This window comes from Caenorhabditis briggsae, assembly GCF_000004555.2.
Source record: "Caenorhabditis briggsae complete genome, chrIV, whole genome shotgun sequence".
NCBI lineage: Eukaryota > Metazoa > Nematoda > Chromadorea > Rhabditida > Rhabditidae > Caenorhabditis > Caenorhabditis briggsae.
In genome coordinates this window covers 10,915,963-10,931,536 of record NC_013487.2, presented here as the reverse complement: position 1 = coordinate 10,931,536, position 15,574 = coordinate 10,915,963, and the positions used below count along the sequence as shown (strand labels likewise).

Sequence of the window (15,574 nt, the reverse complement as noted above, 5' to 3'; positions counted from 1 at the left end):
TCCCAGTTGGTGTGCTCTCATTACAGGTATTACGGTATATCTACTTTGATAAATCAAGTACACAACAACTATAAATATCATGGAATTAACAAAACGACAGAAACAAAAGTACAACAAATTATCGAATAAAAATTTCCGATAATGAAAGTTAAAACATTTTTTGGAATCGTTCAATAATAAAATTTCACGTACGTAAAAAAATTGAGCGGAAACAATTTGAAAACAATTTGAAAATGAAAAAAGATAAAACAAAAAACAGAAACAGAAATCTGTCTCTGGGCGGAGTATATAAGGGAAAGAAAATCAGTCATTCCCCAACAAAATCAACTAACCAGATCCAGTCAAATCAACTAACGCCTCCTGCTTTCGACATCAACCATGTCCAGGAACAGTAAGGATTGCCATCTGAAGCTCTCTGGACAAGAACAAATTTCAGCTAACCACTCACTTGTCCCAGTAGTTCAATCGTCTTCATCGACTTCTGAATTGAGCTCACCAAAGTCGATTCATCAACACTTCTACACCGTCAACATCTCCTTCAACTACAGTACTCCTGCTCAGGCTCCACCTCAGAATGCAGAAGAAGCTCTTCCCATGATCTCTCGTCTGGTTGGCCAACAGATGGTATTATGCATCTCAGTCATCTCCATTAAATCATTATTTTTTTCAGAAAGATCTATTCAAGGAGGAAAAAAAGAGAAGAAATAGTTCATCAGCTCGTAGAAAATCCACTCGATCCTCCAGAAGACTATCCAAAGAGGCATCGTTCCCTCCCGAAGTTGATGCTCTTCCGATTCCGATTGTCTCTGAAGATCTACCGGATGACGTCACTCAACAGGATACTGAAGAGAGCGAAATGGTCGAGATCCCGACGAGAAATAAGCCAAAACCAAAGGAGAGTGAATACCAGGATATCACTGGGATCACCAGAAAGGTCCGCTTTCGTCTTGTTCCATCGAAACGCGTGAAGCCGGTTCCCGAGGATCAACTTCCCGAGAAGAAATTCAATAAGGATAAAAAGAGAAGGGAATATGTTGAATTGGGGAAACTTCACTCTTTGGAGCCGATACAGGACCAAACAGAAGACGAAAAGAGAGCGGAAGCGAAGAGAAGAAGTCGAGAATTGGCGAGAGAACTCTACTAGCTATTGAACTAACTTTTTTTCAAATTTTGAATAAATATATTCGATGATTATTGACTTGATTTCATAATTTTATTTACAGAAGAATCACAATTTCAAAAATTAAATTGGAGTTTGACAGCGTTTTCCAGTGAACCCCAGATTACAGAGACAGGTCAACTGGTTGGTGGTCCCAAAGCACAATCCACGGCCATTACAGTCACGAGCAGAATCGCAAACAGCTGAAATAAACAGACAAATCATACTGTAGAAAATTGAATTCTTACTCTCTTCACAGGTTTTTCCTGAGAATCCTAATTGACAAGCACAGATGAAAGTGTTTTTCGATCCAAGACAAGTTCCTCGATGGTTGCAGTCGACAGCTCCACAAGATTCAAGATTGGATCGGGATAAAAGTCCATTTTCTCTTTCTCTTTCTTCTTCCAATCTCTCTTTTGCGGTCTCTTTCAAGCTTTCAACCTGGAAATTTCAATCAATAAACACGCTAGTAGAACCCACACCCCCCTTTAACTTTCAACTTTGATCCAATTTATCTTGGTTTCTGTGAAATATATAAAAAAAGTGGTCAACTGACAAAATATTTTTGACATTGTAATAAACATTTTGTCAGTTGACCTATTTTTGATATCTTTTACGCAAAATGAGATATATGGGCTCAACTGTTTAGATGGCCAACATTCTTTTGTATTCTTACCGCTTTGTCAAGTTCTGCCTTCACTTCCTCCTGAATCGAATTTCCCTCATCGACTGCTCTCTTTTTCTCTTTTTTCTCTTCTTTTTCATCTGCTTTTGAATCTGAATAAAAAATTGAGGATGAAACAAAAAAACTGGTTATCCGGGTGACTTTCAAATTATAGGGAAAAGTTCAAAGGTTTGGACAGGGAGGATAATTGTGGATTGCATTGAAAACAATGCAAGATTTATGAGTTTTGATCAATGAATATTAAAAAAGGGTGAATGAACTTTAAGTAACTTTAATTGGACTACGGTAGGTACTTTATATCACTAATAATTTACCTACAGTATATAGCTCATTTCTTGTAAGAGATATCAAAAAGTGGTCAATTAACAATCGTCTATGAGACTGTTTACGGTAGTTATAATGGTTACAATGGAAAAAAATTAAACTGACCAGAAATTTCAACTTCTCCAGAAATAGTTTTATTATTTCCTGTCACATCTTCAACTTCGTCATAAATTGCCATCTCTTCTTCAGCTCGAATCCACGTGGCAGATAGTACAAGTACAACCAAAATTGATGATTTCAGAAACATTTTCCTGAAAGCTCGAAAATTGACCGTAATTATAATAGAAGTGAATAGGAAGTGAAGGAATAGAACGGACAATTATTCTAAAATCTGGGTTAATAGTTGTATGTTCAAAAATATATATATATATAATGGAATATGAAAAAAAGGGATGAAAAAAAGTGAAGAATAATGATTCCCGGAGGAGGGGTTACGTAACAGTTTTGTGCCGTTTTTTTGGCCGGTTCTAAGGGGAGAATTAGGGATACGCGCAGTCAGAAAGCGTGTCGAAATTGGCGAGATTCTGTCTCTTTACCAGGAAAAAACTAGATGATTGTAATAGGAATTCGAGAAGGAAAATTGGATACAGAAAAAGATGATGTATTGTTTGGGATTTGAAGAGTATTGGTCAACAACATTTATAGAGTTGTTTTTATAGTGCACTTGATAACCAGATGTGACTATTCTGAAGATGAGAAACAATATTATGATCAAGAGGATTATGTACAGTGCCGGTCAATAAGATATACAACAACGTATTTTTCAAATTGGCCTGGTTTTGTACCGAAACGGGAAAAAAGCACTTGTCTTTCAAAAATCGACAAGATGCTGAAAATCTAGGAATCTTTAAAAAATTCTGTAAGTGCAAAGTTTTTAATCTAGGCATGTTCTAGATTCACAAAAAAACTTCAAAATTATCGGAAACTTGACAGCCAAGCTCCGATTTCTAAAAATGGCCAATACGGCCGAAAATCAACTGAAAAATACGTTTTCGTATATCTTATTGCCTGAAATTCGAGGGTGAGCGAATTTTCGGTCCGTTAGCAAAATCAAAAAAATAAAGGCGCAATTAAAGGAGAGTGTATTTTCGTAATCATTTCCTGGCCTATTTTTTCAATAAATTCCATTTATGCCGTTTTTTGTTATTTGTCGGATTTCTGTGAAAAACTTGTTCAAAATTCTTCGCAAAACCGAAAAAATAGGCTAAAAAGGTTTTCGAAGTATAGGCTAGGCTCCTTTAAATATTTCGCTTCCAGACCTAAGCTCCGCCAAACCTCGAACTTTCGGCCGCAACGCGCATTTAAATTAGGTCAGAATAATGCTGTATGAGGAGTCTTTAATTGCCAAATATTGGCTTCAAAGGAACAACTGAACAGACAAAGTAATCCATTTCACCCGGTCACACATATTCCTGCATTACTTCCAAATCTTCGAATCTTTCAATCCACACTTCAGATTTAAAACAACATTCGTTCATCATGGCAGCGGAACTTATTCAATTGAATCCTGGACAGCAAGTGGAAAGGTGGAAAATCGAGAAAAAACTTGGAGAAGGAGGATTCAGAGCGGTCTATCGTGTCTATGATGCCACTGGAAAATATGCGATGAAAGTGGAAGGATGTAACGAAGAGATTCAGGTTTTGAAACTCGAAGTTTCAGTGCTCACAGAGCTCTCGAGACGTGGAAATCGACACTTCTGTCGAATCGAGGATAAGGGAAGATTCAAAAACTTCAATTTTGTTGTCATGACACTTGTTGGCAAGTCGTTAGAGGATTTGAAGAAAGCGGGAAGTGGAGGACACATGTCAATGGGATGTTCAATTGGAATTGGAATCCAGGCGCTGGAAGCATTGGAAGATCTACATAACATCGGGTATTTGCATCGAGACGTCAAACCCGGAAACTATACCATCGGACGCCTGGAGCTCAACGAAATCCGGAAAGTGTATATTCTCGATTTTGGAATGTGCCGAAAATTTACAGGACTCGATGTAAGCCTTTTTTAAAGATTGAGATAACAGAAAACTTTTCAAGGGCCTGATCCGTAAACCACGGCAAGCAGCTGGTTTCCGCGGAACTGTCAGATACGCTTCGATTAGTTGTCATATGCAGAAAGACTTGTGCCGGTATCTTAATAAGATTATATTTGTAAAAATACATTCTTGTCAGGAGCGACGACTTGGAGACGTGGATGTACATGCAAGCTGAATTGTCTTATGGCCGTCTTCCATGGGCTCATATCAGTGATATGAATGAGGTTGGAAAACAGAAACATTCGATTAGAAAGAACGCCCAGAAGTTGTTCCCTTCACCGTGTCCTCGGGAGTTTCAAGAAATTTTCAATTATGTCGGCAAAATGAAATACTACGATACACCTGATTATCAGATGATATATGGAGTAAGCAGAAAAGAATAGAAAGAAAAAATAGAAAATTTCATAAAATGCGTCAATCCTATTCTTCAACAGGAACTAATGAGCATGCTCCATACGATTGGGAGGCTGGAGGTCCTGCAGCTCACATTCTTCGTTAATTGGGAGAAGATAATTACTTGGTCTATGATAATAATAATTTTTATAAATGTTTATTTCTGTTCAACAAAGTCTCAAAATCATCATTCGAAATTTCGAAAATTCTCAGATTCTGAAATTTGTATATTCAGAAATTCTCAAGTTCGGAAATTTGAAATTTTGAAAATTCTGAAAGATTGAAAATTCGGAAGTCCAGAAGATCAGAAATTCGAACTTTAGAAATCCTTAAGTTTGGAAAGTTGAAAATTTTAATTCAGAAAATTTTTAAAATCCAGAATCGAAAATTCAGAACTACAGAAATTTGAAAATTCCAATAATCACATTCAGATTCAAGTTTTTATATTTTCAAAATTTGAAAACTCTACTGCTGAAAAATTAGGAAGTTCGAAAATTTAGAAACTTGGAAATTCAAACATTGAAAAATAGAATCTTCATGTTCGGAAATTTAAGTTTGAAAATTTGAAATTTTTGAAATCGAAAACTCGGAATTCCAGAAATTCTAAAATTCTAAGAAGCTGATATTCGAATAATAGTTTTGAAATTTAGAAGTTAGGAAATTCAGAATCTTGAAAATTCGAAAATTCAGATATCCGAAAATTCAAAAATCGAAAAATCTGATATTCGAAAATTTTGAAATTTTGAAGTTAGAAAATTCAGAAGCACAGAATTTCAGGAACATCATAGAGTTCTCGGGATTTCTGAATTTTGACAAGTTTCAAGTTCCGAGATTGAGATATTCGCAAATTCGGAATCACATGACAATGGAATGGCATTTCAAAACTTTATTCAATTACTAAAACTTGAAAACACAGAAATCAATAGAACGTCTCCTTATAAATGTATCCTCCGGGATAATTTCTGATGAAGAATCTTCTGAATTCGTCATACAATCCAATGGCAAAAGCGAATGGTAATGCAAGGAATCCAATTTCCAAACGGAATCCTTGGACTCCTAAAACTTCATTCACGAATGGGGTGTTGAGAACAAAAGTGGCCAGGAAGCATGTGAAAATGACCGAAGTGTTGAGAACTTGATTTCTGAAAAAATAAAACATTTTTCGAAACTGAGCAATGACCCAAATTACTTACTCCAATCCTTGCATAACCAACGAATTCTTCCTAGTCTTGGAAGCAAACAAATCCGCCCATTGTGTGACGACAATCGTGAAGAAGAATGTTCCGTAGCAACATGATTCAAGAGCTTTTCGACTCTCATAACTCCATTGTTGCCCATAACTATCCTCCAAATCATCAATATACTTGTTGTCCCATTTTTCACTCAAATTGATCAAATCCTTGGGGAACCATCCATTTGACATCATCAATACAAAATAGGTTGTGAATCCTGCGCATGCTTGAATCGCTCCAATTTGCATGTAGGAGAACATGACAAGTCGTTTGTTGACTAGTTTATCATGGATTGGATTACGAGGAGCTCTCTGCATAATATCACTTTCTGGAACTTCGTAGGCAAATGAAATGGCTGGCCAGAGATCAGTTCCAAGATCAATCATAAGAATGGCAATGATCGACATTGGAAGCGGTAGACCGAATAGAACATAGGACATGAATGGAGTGATTTCTGGAAGTTAAAAAGAGGTGTTATATGAAAATTCAAGCATTGAGAGGCACCTGGAATGTTACTAGTCAAAGTGTAAGCGATCGACTTTTTGAGATTATCAAAGATCAGACGACCTTCCTCAACTCCAGTGACAATCGAGGCAAAGTTGTCATTGAGAAGAATCATATCAGCAGCTTGTTTTGAAACGTCAGTACCAGCGATTCCCATGGCAATTCCAATATCAGCTTTACGTAGAGCAGGAGCATCGTTAACTCCATCACCAGTCACACCAACTACATTTCCGACCGATTGGAAGGCTTCGACGATTTGAAGTTTCTGAGCTGGGGAAGTTCGAGCAAACACGATCTGGAAAAAATGGTTCTAGGGAAAAAAATGCATTAGATATCAATACCTGATGGTAATTGGTAACCACTGTCTTCAGTGTTTTCGGTGACATCGTGCTCAATTGTTCTCCATGGATGACCACAGCTCCTGTTGCCTTGAGTCTCCCTTTCCCGTAGATCTCATCACTCGCTGGATCGCATTTCGGATCAGGGGACACAATTTCAGTGACTTGTTCATTTTGTTCAATGATATGGACTTGGGTGGCGATAGCTCTGGCAGTGATGGGATGATCTCCTGTAACCATGACAACGCGGATTCCAGCATTCTGACAGACACGAACAGCTTCTGGAACTCCAGGACGTGGTGGATCAATCATTGCAATCAAGCCAAGGAAACGAAGATCTGAAAAAGAAAAATACATTTTTTGAAATAAAAAAAACCAACTACTCACTTTTAATGGGGAAGTTGGGATCCTCCATGTTGAACTGATATCCTGGTGGAAACTTTGTCGTACTCATTTCAAGGTCACAGAATCCCAAAACTCGTTCTCCATAGGATCCAAGTGTTTCGTATGCTTTCTGGAAATCCCTCTCAAACTTCTTCGATACATTCTTCGTTTCTCCTTCGTGGTAATAGGTTGAGCACAGCTTCAATATCTTCTCTGGAGCTCCTTTCATCACAAGAATATTCTGTTTCTCGGACATTGGATGAATTGAAAATTGATATTTGTTGGTGGAGTTGAATGGAATCTCGCCAACTTTTGGCATCGTTTTCCGGAATTCGTCGACTTGCCCATCGCCACGAATCATTTCACAATATCTCATGATAGCTACTTCAGAAGCATCTCCATTCACAACACGTTTAGCCAGAGGAACATCAAATTCAGGAACCTGGAAATTATGAATTAATTAGGAGACATAACAATAATATAACTGACTCTGAAGTGAGATCGACTGCATAGTGTCGCACATCTCAACAGTTTCTGATAAGAGTCATTGTTCAAATATCTCTTCTCTCCGTGATAATTCTCATTCGGTGGCAGCAATTCGGCGTCTTTGATGTGACCGTCGAACCATAAATGGGTTACAGTCATTCGGTTTTGAGTCAAAGTTCCCGTTTTATCAGAGCAAATCGTGGATGTAGATCCGAGCGTTTCGACAGCTTGAAGTTTTTTGACAAGACAAAACTTCTTCCTCATTTTGACGGCTGTGAGTGTTAGACTGACTGTTACAGTGGGGACGATTCCTTCTGGAACATTTGCTACGACAATTCCCATGAAGAACACGATAGCCTTGAGAAGTGGATACTCATAAACAACGGCCAAAACAAAGAATGCAACTCCAACAGTGAATGCAACCACAGAAATGATTTTGATGAAATGATTGATTTCTTTTGCCAATGGAGTTGGTCCAGAATCCACTTGAGTGGTCAATGCGGCGATTCTTCCAACTACAGTCCGATCTCCAGTTCTGATGATGATTCCCTCTCCGGATCCTTCGAGAACACTTGTACTGAATAGACATAAGTTCTTTGTTTCCAATGGATTCTTGCTTGTGAAATTGGTATTTCTGGTCTGTGGTTCAGATTCTCCTGTTAAACTGGAATTGTCCACTTTTAGTCCTCTGGCCAGAGTAACACGAAGATCAGCAGGAACACGATCTCCTCCTCGGAAACGAACTAAATCTCCAACAACAAGATCCTTCACTTCGATTTCTTTTGTTGTTCCATCTCTGACGACCAGGGTCTTCGGTGGGATCATGTTGGCGAATGAATCCATCAAATTTCCACTTTTCCTGTCTTGATAAAAATCAAAGAATCCAGTTACAGTGACAACAGTTGCCAGAATGAGAGCCATATACATCTAGAACAGTTAAAAAATAAAAGTAAATTTAGTTTAAAAAACTTACATTATCTTTCGGGACTTCTTCGTCACCACTCATCGACAGATCCATACCATAACCAATAGCTGACGCAACAGCAGCACACCAAAGAAGAAAGTTGAAACCTCCGAAGATTGAGCCAGCTAATTTCACCCATTTAGATGTCTGCTTGGGAGGAGTCAACGCGTTTGGACCATCTTTTTTGAGCCGGGACGCAGCTTCTGCCTCCGATATTCCAGCAGTTTCAGACGATGAGTATCTCTTGAGAAGAGCGTCGAGGGGAATCTCGTGATCATCGATAACGATATCTTTTTTGAGCTCATCCAACGACTTGTTCGTTTTCTTCTTCTTGCAGCACCCGAACATTACTGACGACTATCAACGAAAACTGAACTCGTAATAGGATGGTTTCGGGTGGAATATGGAGCAAATTCGTAGAATTCACACGTTTTTGGAATTGGTGGGAAGGTGGATATGAGTGTTTGGCCTAGTTCCTCTAATCGAAGCCCATCCAAACCGTCCACAACTTTGATCTCAGCTATCTCGATTCCTGTGATAGATATCAAAATTTCGTCAACTGATAAAATGTTGGTTACATTATGATAAAAAATTTATCTATTGACAAACGTTCTATATCTGTAACCGGAAACGAGATTATTGAGATCAAAGTTGACGGTTTGTTTAAGAAATACGGTAACAAATTCTTAAAATTTTTTAACGTGAACTTGCCTAATTCCCTTATCAACAGATCAACCCAATAGCCTAGTTTCTTCATCATAAAACGATCAGAGAATACAGTGAAACTCAATCAGTCTCGAATACTCTCCGATTCTACTCACTCCACTACACCTGCAATGGATCAAATCCCACCGTACGAGTTCCATAAGTACGTGTTTGCCGCTCGTGCTGCTGTCATCACTTGCTCTTCGTTTGAGGTATTCCTATTGCTCCCGGAACCACCCCTATCTTTAATTTTCAGCTCTTGATGGTTCTGTTCGGATCACTTGGTGACTGCAACTTCCTTGCCAAACTTTTCTACTTCATTTTCCTCGGAGGCGCTGCTGCCATCTCGGCTCACAACATTGCTCTCAACATCGACGGACGTGAAGAGATCAACAAGGTTCTCAGCTCAACTGACAATGAAGTTCGTGGCAAATCGGCTGCCATCGTTCTCGTCCCAGCCGTATCTGGAATCTTTGTATTCTTGTGCGTCTCCGGCCACGCCTTCTTCTCCCTCTTCGTCCTCATCCACGTCCTTGCTTCGGTTGGACAACTCGGAATCGAGGCTTATGAAGTCAGCAAGGGATCTTCGGGAGGAGCTCCAGTTGCCACTCCTGTCGAAGCCGCTGCTCCACCACCAGCACAGGATCCGGCTGCTGTTCCACCACCACAGTAGATATAATGGAACTGAACTTTTGAATAAATATTTGCATTTTATTTTTGTTTATTTGTGTATCCAATCATTCAGCCTCTTTCAGAATTATCTTTCTATCTGTAATGGACTGATGAAGATCTCTTTCTATTCCTGGAAGTATTTTCAGATGACGGACTGATTCAAGCAAAGCGGATAACTTTTTTTTATGCAATTGTGAAATTCTGGGATTCAGAAATTCAGAAACTCTGAAATTCTGAAATTCTGAAATTCTGATATTTTGAATGTCAGAGAGCCTAAAAATCGGAAATTATAAAATCCTGAATACCTGAATGTCGAAACATTTGAAGTTATGAAATTCTGAGTTTCCGAAATTCTGAAAAATCTGGAATTGTGAAATTTAGAGATTCTAACAATAAGATTCTAAAATAATCATCCTCCGGAATAGTTCGAATTCACACTATTCAGTTTTCACTGATTCAAAACCAAATTTTTCCTCCAGACGTCAGTTTATGTAACTCCAATTCAAACTTCTTTTTTTTTGAATTCTCCCGTTTTTTCCGAAAAATTACCTTGGCCATTAAATACACCATACATATTATACCATATTTTTTTCTGAAAGTTGACAACACTAGTCCATTTCCTAGTCAATTAGTGACATGACCTTCGCTTCTCTCTTTTCCACAAGTGACTCCTTCTTCTTTTCAGTTTGTGTACTACTTCTACTACTACACAGGTACTCGATTCTTTTGCTTCGTTCGCTTCGACGTGCCCCTCCTACCTCCAAATGTAATTAACCCACGGGAGGGAAAGAGAGACAGAAAGGGAGTGGAAGTAAAAGAGTAAGGTATCCGCTCTCCAGCCAGACACCTCTCTAATTCTGAACCTAAAAATGAAACGAAGTTTTCTGCTGTTCTTGTTATCTTTGAAGTTTTGTCAAAATCAGTATGTCACTCCACAGTATGCCGAAATTCGTGGTAAGCTTTTTATCAAGCTTTCATGATTAGTTGATGTCTTTTTAATACTTGAATTTTTAAATTATGTAAATTATTTTTAAATTATGTAAATTATTTTTAAATTATGTAAAGTTCCAACTTGATTACCGTAACACTTGTCGGGGCCGCACACTGTCAAGTTTGAGCTCAATTATCTCGATTCCTATGAAAGATATCAAAAATGTGTCCACTGATAAAACACAGTTTGATAGTATGATAAATATTTTGCCAGTTGACCACTTTTTGATATCTCGGACAGAAGACGAGATAAATTGACTCAAATTTAAAAGTTAGGAGGGTCCTTCAATTGTCCCAGGATATCTCTGGAAGGCCTTTCTATTACCGGGACCCTTTAATGAGAGGGGCCCTTCTATTTTTTCGGTCACTTGCTCCAAATATTTTCAACGAAAATTTTGGTGAATTCTTGCTCAAAATTCATGAATATCTATCGATTTCCCCAAAATTTGAGCAAGTTTTTGAACGAATAAGATTATCTTAACAAATTTCTATAAAATTTTAGAATTTGCGAAAAATTTTTTCGCTGAAAATGTTTGGCAATATTTATATTCTAGCATCATATCTTGAAGAAGGCCCTTCTGTTACAGAGGGCCCTTCTAATACAGGTTTTACAGCAGATTTTTCAAAAGTTTGCAAAAAAATGGAAACTTAAAACTATAAATAAATTGCTGGAACCACAAGTACTAGTATGACTTTAACCCGATATTTGTCTATTTATCCAATTAAACTTCCAGCCGTATCAGCAATGTGCAGTAGTGATGGTATAACTGCTTCAATAGATTTCGACAAACCATTTACCGGAAAGATCTACTCTTTGAATTACGCCACTTCCAATGACTGCCTCTACTACAATAATATCGATCGGGATACTGTACTTTTCTCAATTCCAGCTCAATTGTGCGGAACGAAGTTGCAAAGAACCACGAGAAATGTAAGTATTGAATGTCTCTGTGTGACCTCAAGAGTCTCGAACAAAGACCCCCGATACCCCAGCCAATTATTTACGGAGAGAGAGAGAGAGAGAGAGTTGAGTTGACATAGAAATTATTAAGAAGAACCAGAGAAAGTAGGACAGTGACATAATAGAAGTGTGGCGTTATGATTTCACTTTTTCTTTGACTTCAGATGATCGATCAGATGGAGAATAGAGTTTATGTGCAGATGGACAAAGACACCCAAACGTCTTCGGATAAACAATTCTCGTTTGTGTGCAGGTTAACCGACCCGCTGAAGACGTAAGAAGGGGATTAGATGAAAGCAGTGAACATAACGAATTTATAATTTAGGGCTGCGGCTAAAGACGACGGAATCGGAACAAAGGACTCTTATCAACAACAGCCAATTAGACCTGTTGCGAGCAGTGTGAGCACCAAAATGCACTCAAATCTCATGCCAATCAAACCGGTAAATCTATTTGAGATTGTTACTACCGTATTTCCTCTAATAGAACCCCTCGCAAGCCGTTGGCTTTGAGCTCAATTATCTCAATTTCTGTGAAAGCTATCAAAACTTATTCAATTGATAAATTTTTCACCATGATATCACTAACATTTTATCAGTTGAGACATTTTTGATATCTTTCACAGGAATCGAGATAATTGAGCTCAAAGTTGACGGTTTGGATGGGCTTCAAGAAGAAAGTTTGAAAATATTTCAGTCTGAAGTCCGTCAAGTGGCCGCATTCTCACGAGATTCTCACCTTGGAAACTGGCCGATCCCGGGAGCAAAACCATACGAACCTTCGATGAAACCAGTATCTACCTACCCAATGTCACCGATATCACCTGAATTATCAGCTCCGAGCACTCACTTGGCAAAGGATCCATCAGAAGGATATGAAACTCGACTCATTTCCACAGTTGGGATTCCTTCGATGCCTCCTCCATTATTCCCGAATCTTCCACCTCTTCCAATCCCTCAAAGATCCCCTCATGTGATGGCTCGTGTTTTTACAACGTCTACTACTGCATTTCCCCCAATCATGTTCACTTTTCCAACCACAACAACTCCTCCTCCTCTTCCATTACCAATTATTCCGAATGTTCATTTCAAACAAGGAGTTGGAGTTCCATTTGCTCCTGGAATCCTTCCATCTACAAAAGTGGATGCTTCTCAATGGAATGATCCGAATGCATATGCAACTCCACCAACTGTTTCTAATGTGGATGTGACAACTCCTAAAACATACCGAGAACAACCACCAACTGCAGATGCGCCATTTTCATCGGATAATGCTAATAGCAAGGAGATCCACGAAGCATCTGCAGATGAGACATCCGGTGCAAGCTCAGAAAAGAGCAAAAAACCTCAATCAGATGATCCAGGAAGAAATCCAGTTACATCAGTGCTCAAAACAACTCAGGAGCAACAGATCGAGCCAGAAGTTACACTGGAAATTCAAAGAGGGGAAGGACCATTTGCTCCACCGGTTACAACTCCAATCAAAATTGGAGACAATATTTCGCTGGTGGTGAAAGCCAAGAGTTACTTGAATGGTAAGTACTATTGTTATATACGCATCTCATTAAAAATATTAACTTTTAGAAACTGATCAATTCGATATGTTCGTCCACTCCTGCTTTGCAACAGACGGAAAAGGAGATACAAAAGTACAGATGATTGATGAGAATGGGTTAGTAAAAGTCGTATTCCAAATATCCGAAATGATTTTTTTTCGAAAACGGAATCCGGAATCCGGAATACAATAATTTTCTCGGAATCCGGAATTCGGAATTCGAAATGAAATTTTTTCGGATTCCGGAATCCGGGCATCTCGGCTATAAACAGTGAAACCTGTAATAGAAGGTTCCATAACTGCTAACGTTGAGTCAATTCCTCTCGTTTCCTGTGAAGGATATCAAAAATCTTTTAACTGGAAAAATGTACATCATAATATCAAAAATATAATTACAAATATTTTAACAGTTGACTGATTTTCGTTATCTCTTATAGAAATTGAGGTAACCAAGCTCAAAGTGTATATATGCGGGGATGTCCTATTAGAGTGCTTACGGTATTTCCTTCACTAGTTGAATGCTTTTCCAGCTACGCTCTGAACAGAATAGTTCCATCACATGAATTCAAAGATTATACAGTTTATTAATTTATTTATCAAAACTATTCAGATGCGTAATTCGTCGAGAGTTCGCTTCACCTCTCCATCGAGCCAAGGATTCCGAAAACATGATGTTCTACTATCTGATGATAAAAGCTTTCAAATTTCCTGGGCCCGATGATGTCTACTTTTCATGTACAATCGAGTTCACTCCGATGATCAAAGCTCCAAATATCTGCTCAAAACTGCGAAGAAGACGTGAAATTTTGGAAGAGGGAATGTCTGAAATGAGGTTGTTTGACAGTGTCAGTGTCGAATTGGACGATGGAGATACGAATGTGAAGACAGGTGAGTCGTTTGAGATGTTTTGATTAATCTAGAGTCTTCTTTTTCAGATCCTCTAAAATCTGAAGACTGTGACACTGAAAAACATCTCTACATCCTTGTCATATGCATCCTTCTGGCCTCCACAACGTTATCACTTTTCTCCAATCTTTATCAGTATATCAGAGCACAATACAAATAGGTCGTCTTCCCCATTTCCTTTTCTTTCTTTTCTCTTTTCTTTTTGCGGGTTTTCCACGATGAACTCTTTTTTTCGTCATTCCTTTTTCTTTTTTCTTCTTTTTTTTATGACTTACATAAATCTTTTTTTTTTAATTTTCCCATAAAAAACCGTTCTAAATGATATCATAAATGTTTGAATTGTCTCGGTCAGGTATAAAAGTGCAACTCTTTGTCACCCCTCTACCGAAAAGTGCAAACGCCTATTTATGGGAAATGACTGGTCATCTTTTTGTTTTCAAATCGTTCTGTTTGGAAAAAGAAAATTTCCAAAAATAGAATTATTCCGATACCGTAAATCCTGTATTAAAACGGCCTTTTTAATAGGATGGGGGAAGAATAGAAGGGCCCTCCTAGTTGGGCTTGGAACAATAAAAGGGAATATAAATTTCCAAAAGTTTTTGACAAAAATTCGCTAAGAAAATACTTAAAGGAGGCCAGACAGCAAAAATTTTGTGGGACAGTTTGGGGGACGAAATCGCGCCGCGCTTATGTAGGCCATTGGTCGGCACCTGCGCGCCCCCGTAGCTCAGCCGGTAGCGGCGCTGTACCCCTGAGCTGTCCAGCATGAGTTCAACTCCTCATGTGGGTTCTCCAGGCAAAACATCAGGAAAACTTTTTTTTTTTGGTGTCTGGTTTTTTTGGTGTTTTTTTGGTGTCTTTAAATCACTGTTGTGAGAAACTTATCTGTTCCCAAAATTTACAAAAAAATATGCTATAAATTTCAGGCATACAAAAATTGGGATTACGTATTCGAATTCACATATTCTTGATTCTTCCGAAAGTTTCGAAATAGGAAAATTCTGAAAATCTAAAGCTAAAGCTAAAACTACACTTTTCTTTAAAAAATCGGAAATACATAAATTTGAAAGTCCAGGAATTTAGAAACTCCAATGTTAGAAAATTCGAAAATTGCAAAATTTGAAAATTCAACAATTATGAAATTCTGAAGTTTTCAAATTTCGGGTCTCGGAAGAAATGTAATTTTTGTGAATCAGAAACTCAGTCAGAAATTATTTTTTGAGAAATTCGGATATTTAAAAAATAAGTTTGAATATTTGGGAATTCAGGAATCCAGCTTTCTA

At 38.1% G+C, this 15,574-nt stretch overlaps 6 protein-coding genes across 6 annotated transcripts; 4 read left to right on the top strand and 2 right to left on the bottom strand.

Annotated features, from left to right (window-relative positions):
• Positions 1–378: 378 nt before the first annotated feature.
• CBG01653 lies at positions 379–1,144 on the top strand (the record flags this gene model as incomplete). The annotated part of the gene is made up of 2 exons (XM_002634055.1): positions 379–624; positions 671–1,144. 2 exons carry the CDS (start codon positions 379–381, stop codon positions 1,142–1,144), a joined length of 720 nt encoding a protein of 239 aa, XP_002634101.1.
• A 99-nt stretch (positions 1,145–1,243) lies between these two features.
• On the bottom strand, positions 1,244–2,415 carry CBG01654 (the record flags this gene model as incomplete). The annotated part of the gene is made up of 4 exons (XM_002634056.1): positions 1,244–1,362; positions 1,408–1,600; positions 1,836–1,936; positions 2,274–2,415. The coding sequence occupies 4 exons, from the start codon at positions 2,413–2,415 to the stop codon at positions 1,244–1,246; spliced, it is 555 nt and encodes a 184-aa protein (XP_002634102.1).
• Positions 2,416–3,647: 1,232 nt separating this feature from the next.
• Positions 3,648–4,701, top strand: CBG01655 (the record flags this gene model as incomplete). The annotated part of the gene is made up of 4 exons (XM_045235881.1): positions 3,648–4,160; positions 4,204–4,295; positions 4,339–4,567; positions 4,648–4,701. 4 exons carry the CDS (start codon positions 3,648–3,650, stop codon positions 4,699–4,701), a joined length of 888 nt encoding a protein of 295 aa, XP_045091922.1.
• Positions 4,702–5,514: 813 nt separating this feature from the next.
• Positions 5,515–8,851, bottom strand: CBG01656 (the record flags this gene model as incomplete). Its single annotated transcript, XM_045235880.1, has 7 exons — positions 5,515–5,737; positions 5,789–6,281; positions 6,332–6,641; positions 6,673–7,007; positions 7,057–7,495; positions 7,543–8,466; positions 8,513–8,851. 7 exons carry the CDS (start codon positions 8,849–8,851, stop codon positions 5,515–5,517), a joined length of 3,063 nt encoding a protein of 1,020 aa, XP_045091921.1.
• A 488-nt stretch (positions 8,852–9,339) lies between these two features.
• CBG01657 lies at positions 9,340–9,881 on the top strand (the record flags this gene model as incomplete). Its single annotated transcript, XM_002634059.1, has 2 exons — positions 9,340–9,420; positions 9,465–9,881. 2 exons carry the CDS (start codon positions 9,340–9,342, stop codon positions 9,879–9,881), a joined length of 498 nt encoding a protein of 165 aa, XP_002634105.1.
• Positions 9,882–10,749: 868 nt separating this feature from the next.
• CBG01658 lies at positions 10,750–14,451 on the top strand (the record flags this gene model as incomplete). Its single annotated transcript, XM_002634060.1, has 8 exons — positions 10,750–10,834; positions 11,605–11,801; positions 11,996–12,105; positions 12,157–12,274; positions 12,528–13,365; positions 13,415–13,502; positions 13,996–14,273; positions 14,321–14,451. The coding sequence occupies 8 exons, from the start codon at positions 10,750–10,752 to the stop codon at positions 14,449–14,451; spliced, it is 1,845 nt and encodes a 614-aa protein (XP_002634106.1).
• Between the last annotated feature and the right edge of the window lie 1,123 nt (positions 14,452–15,574).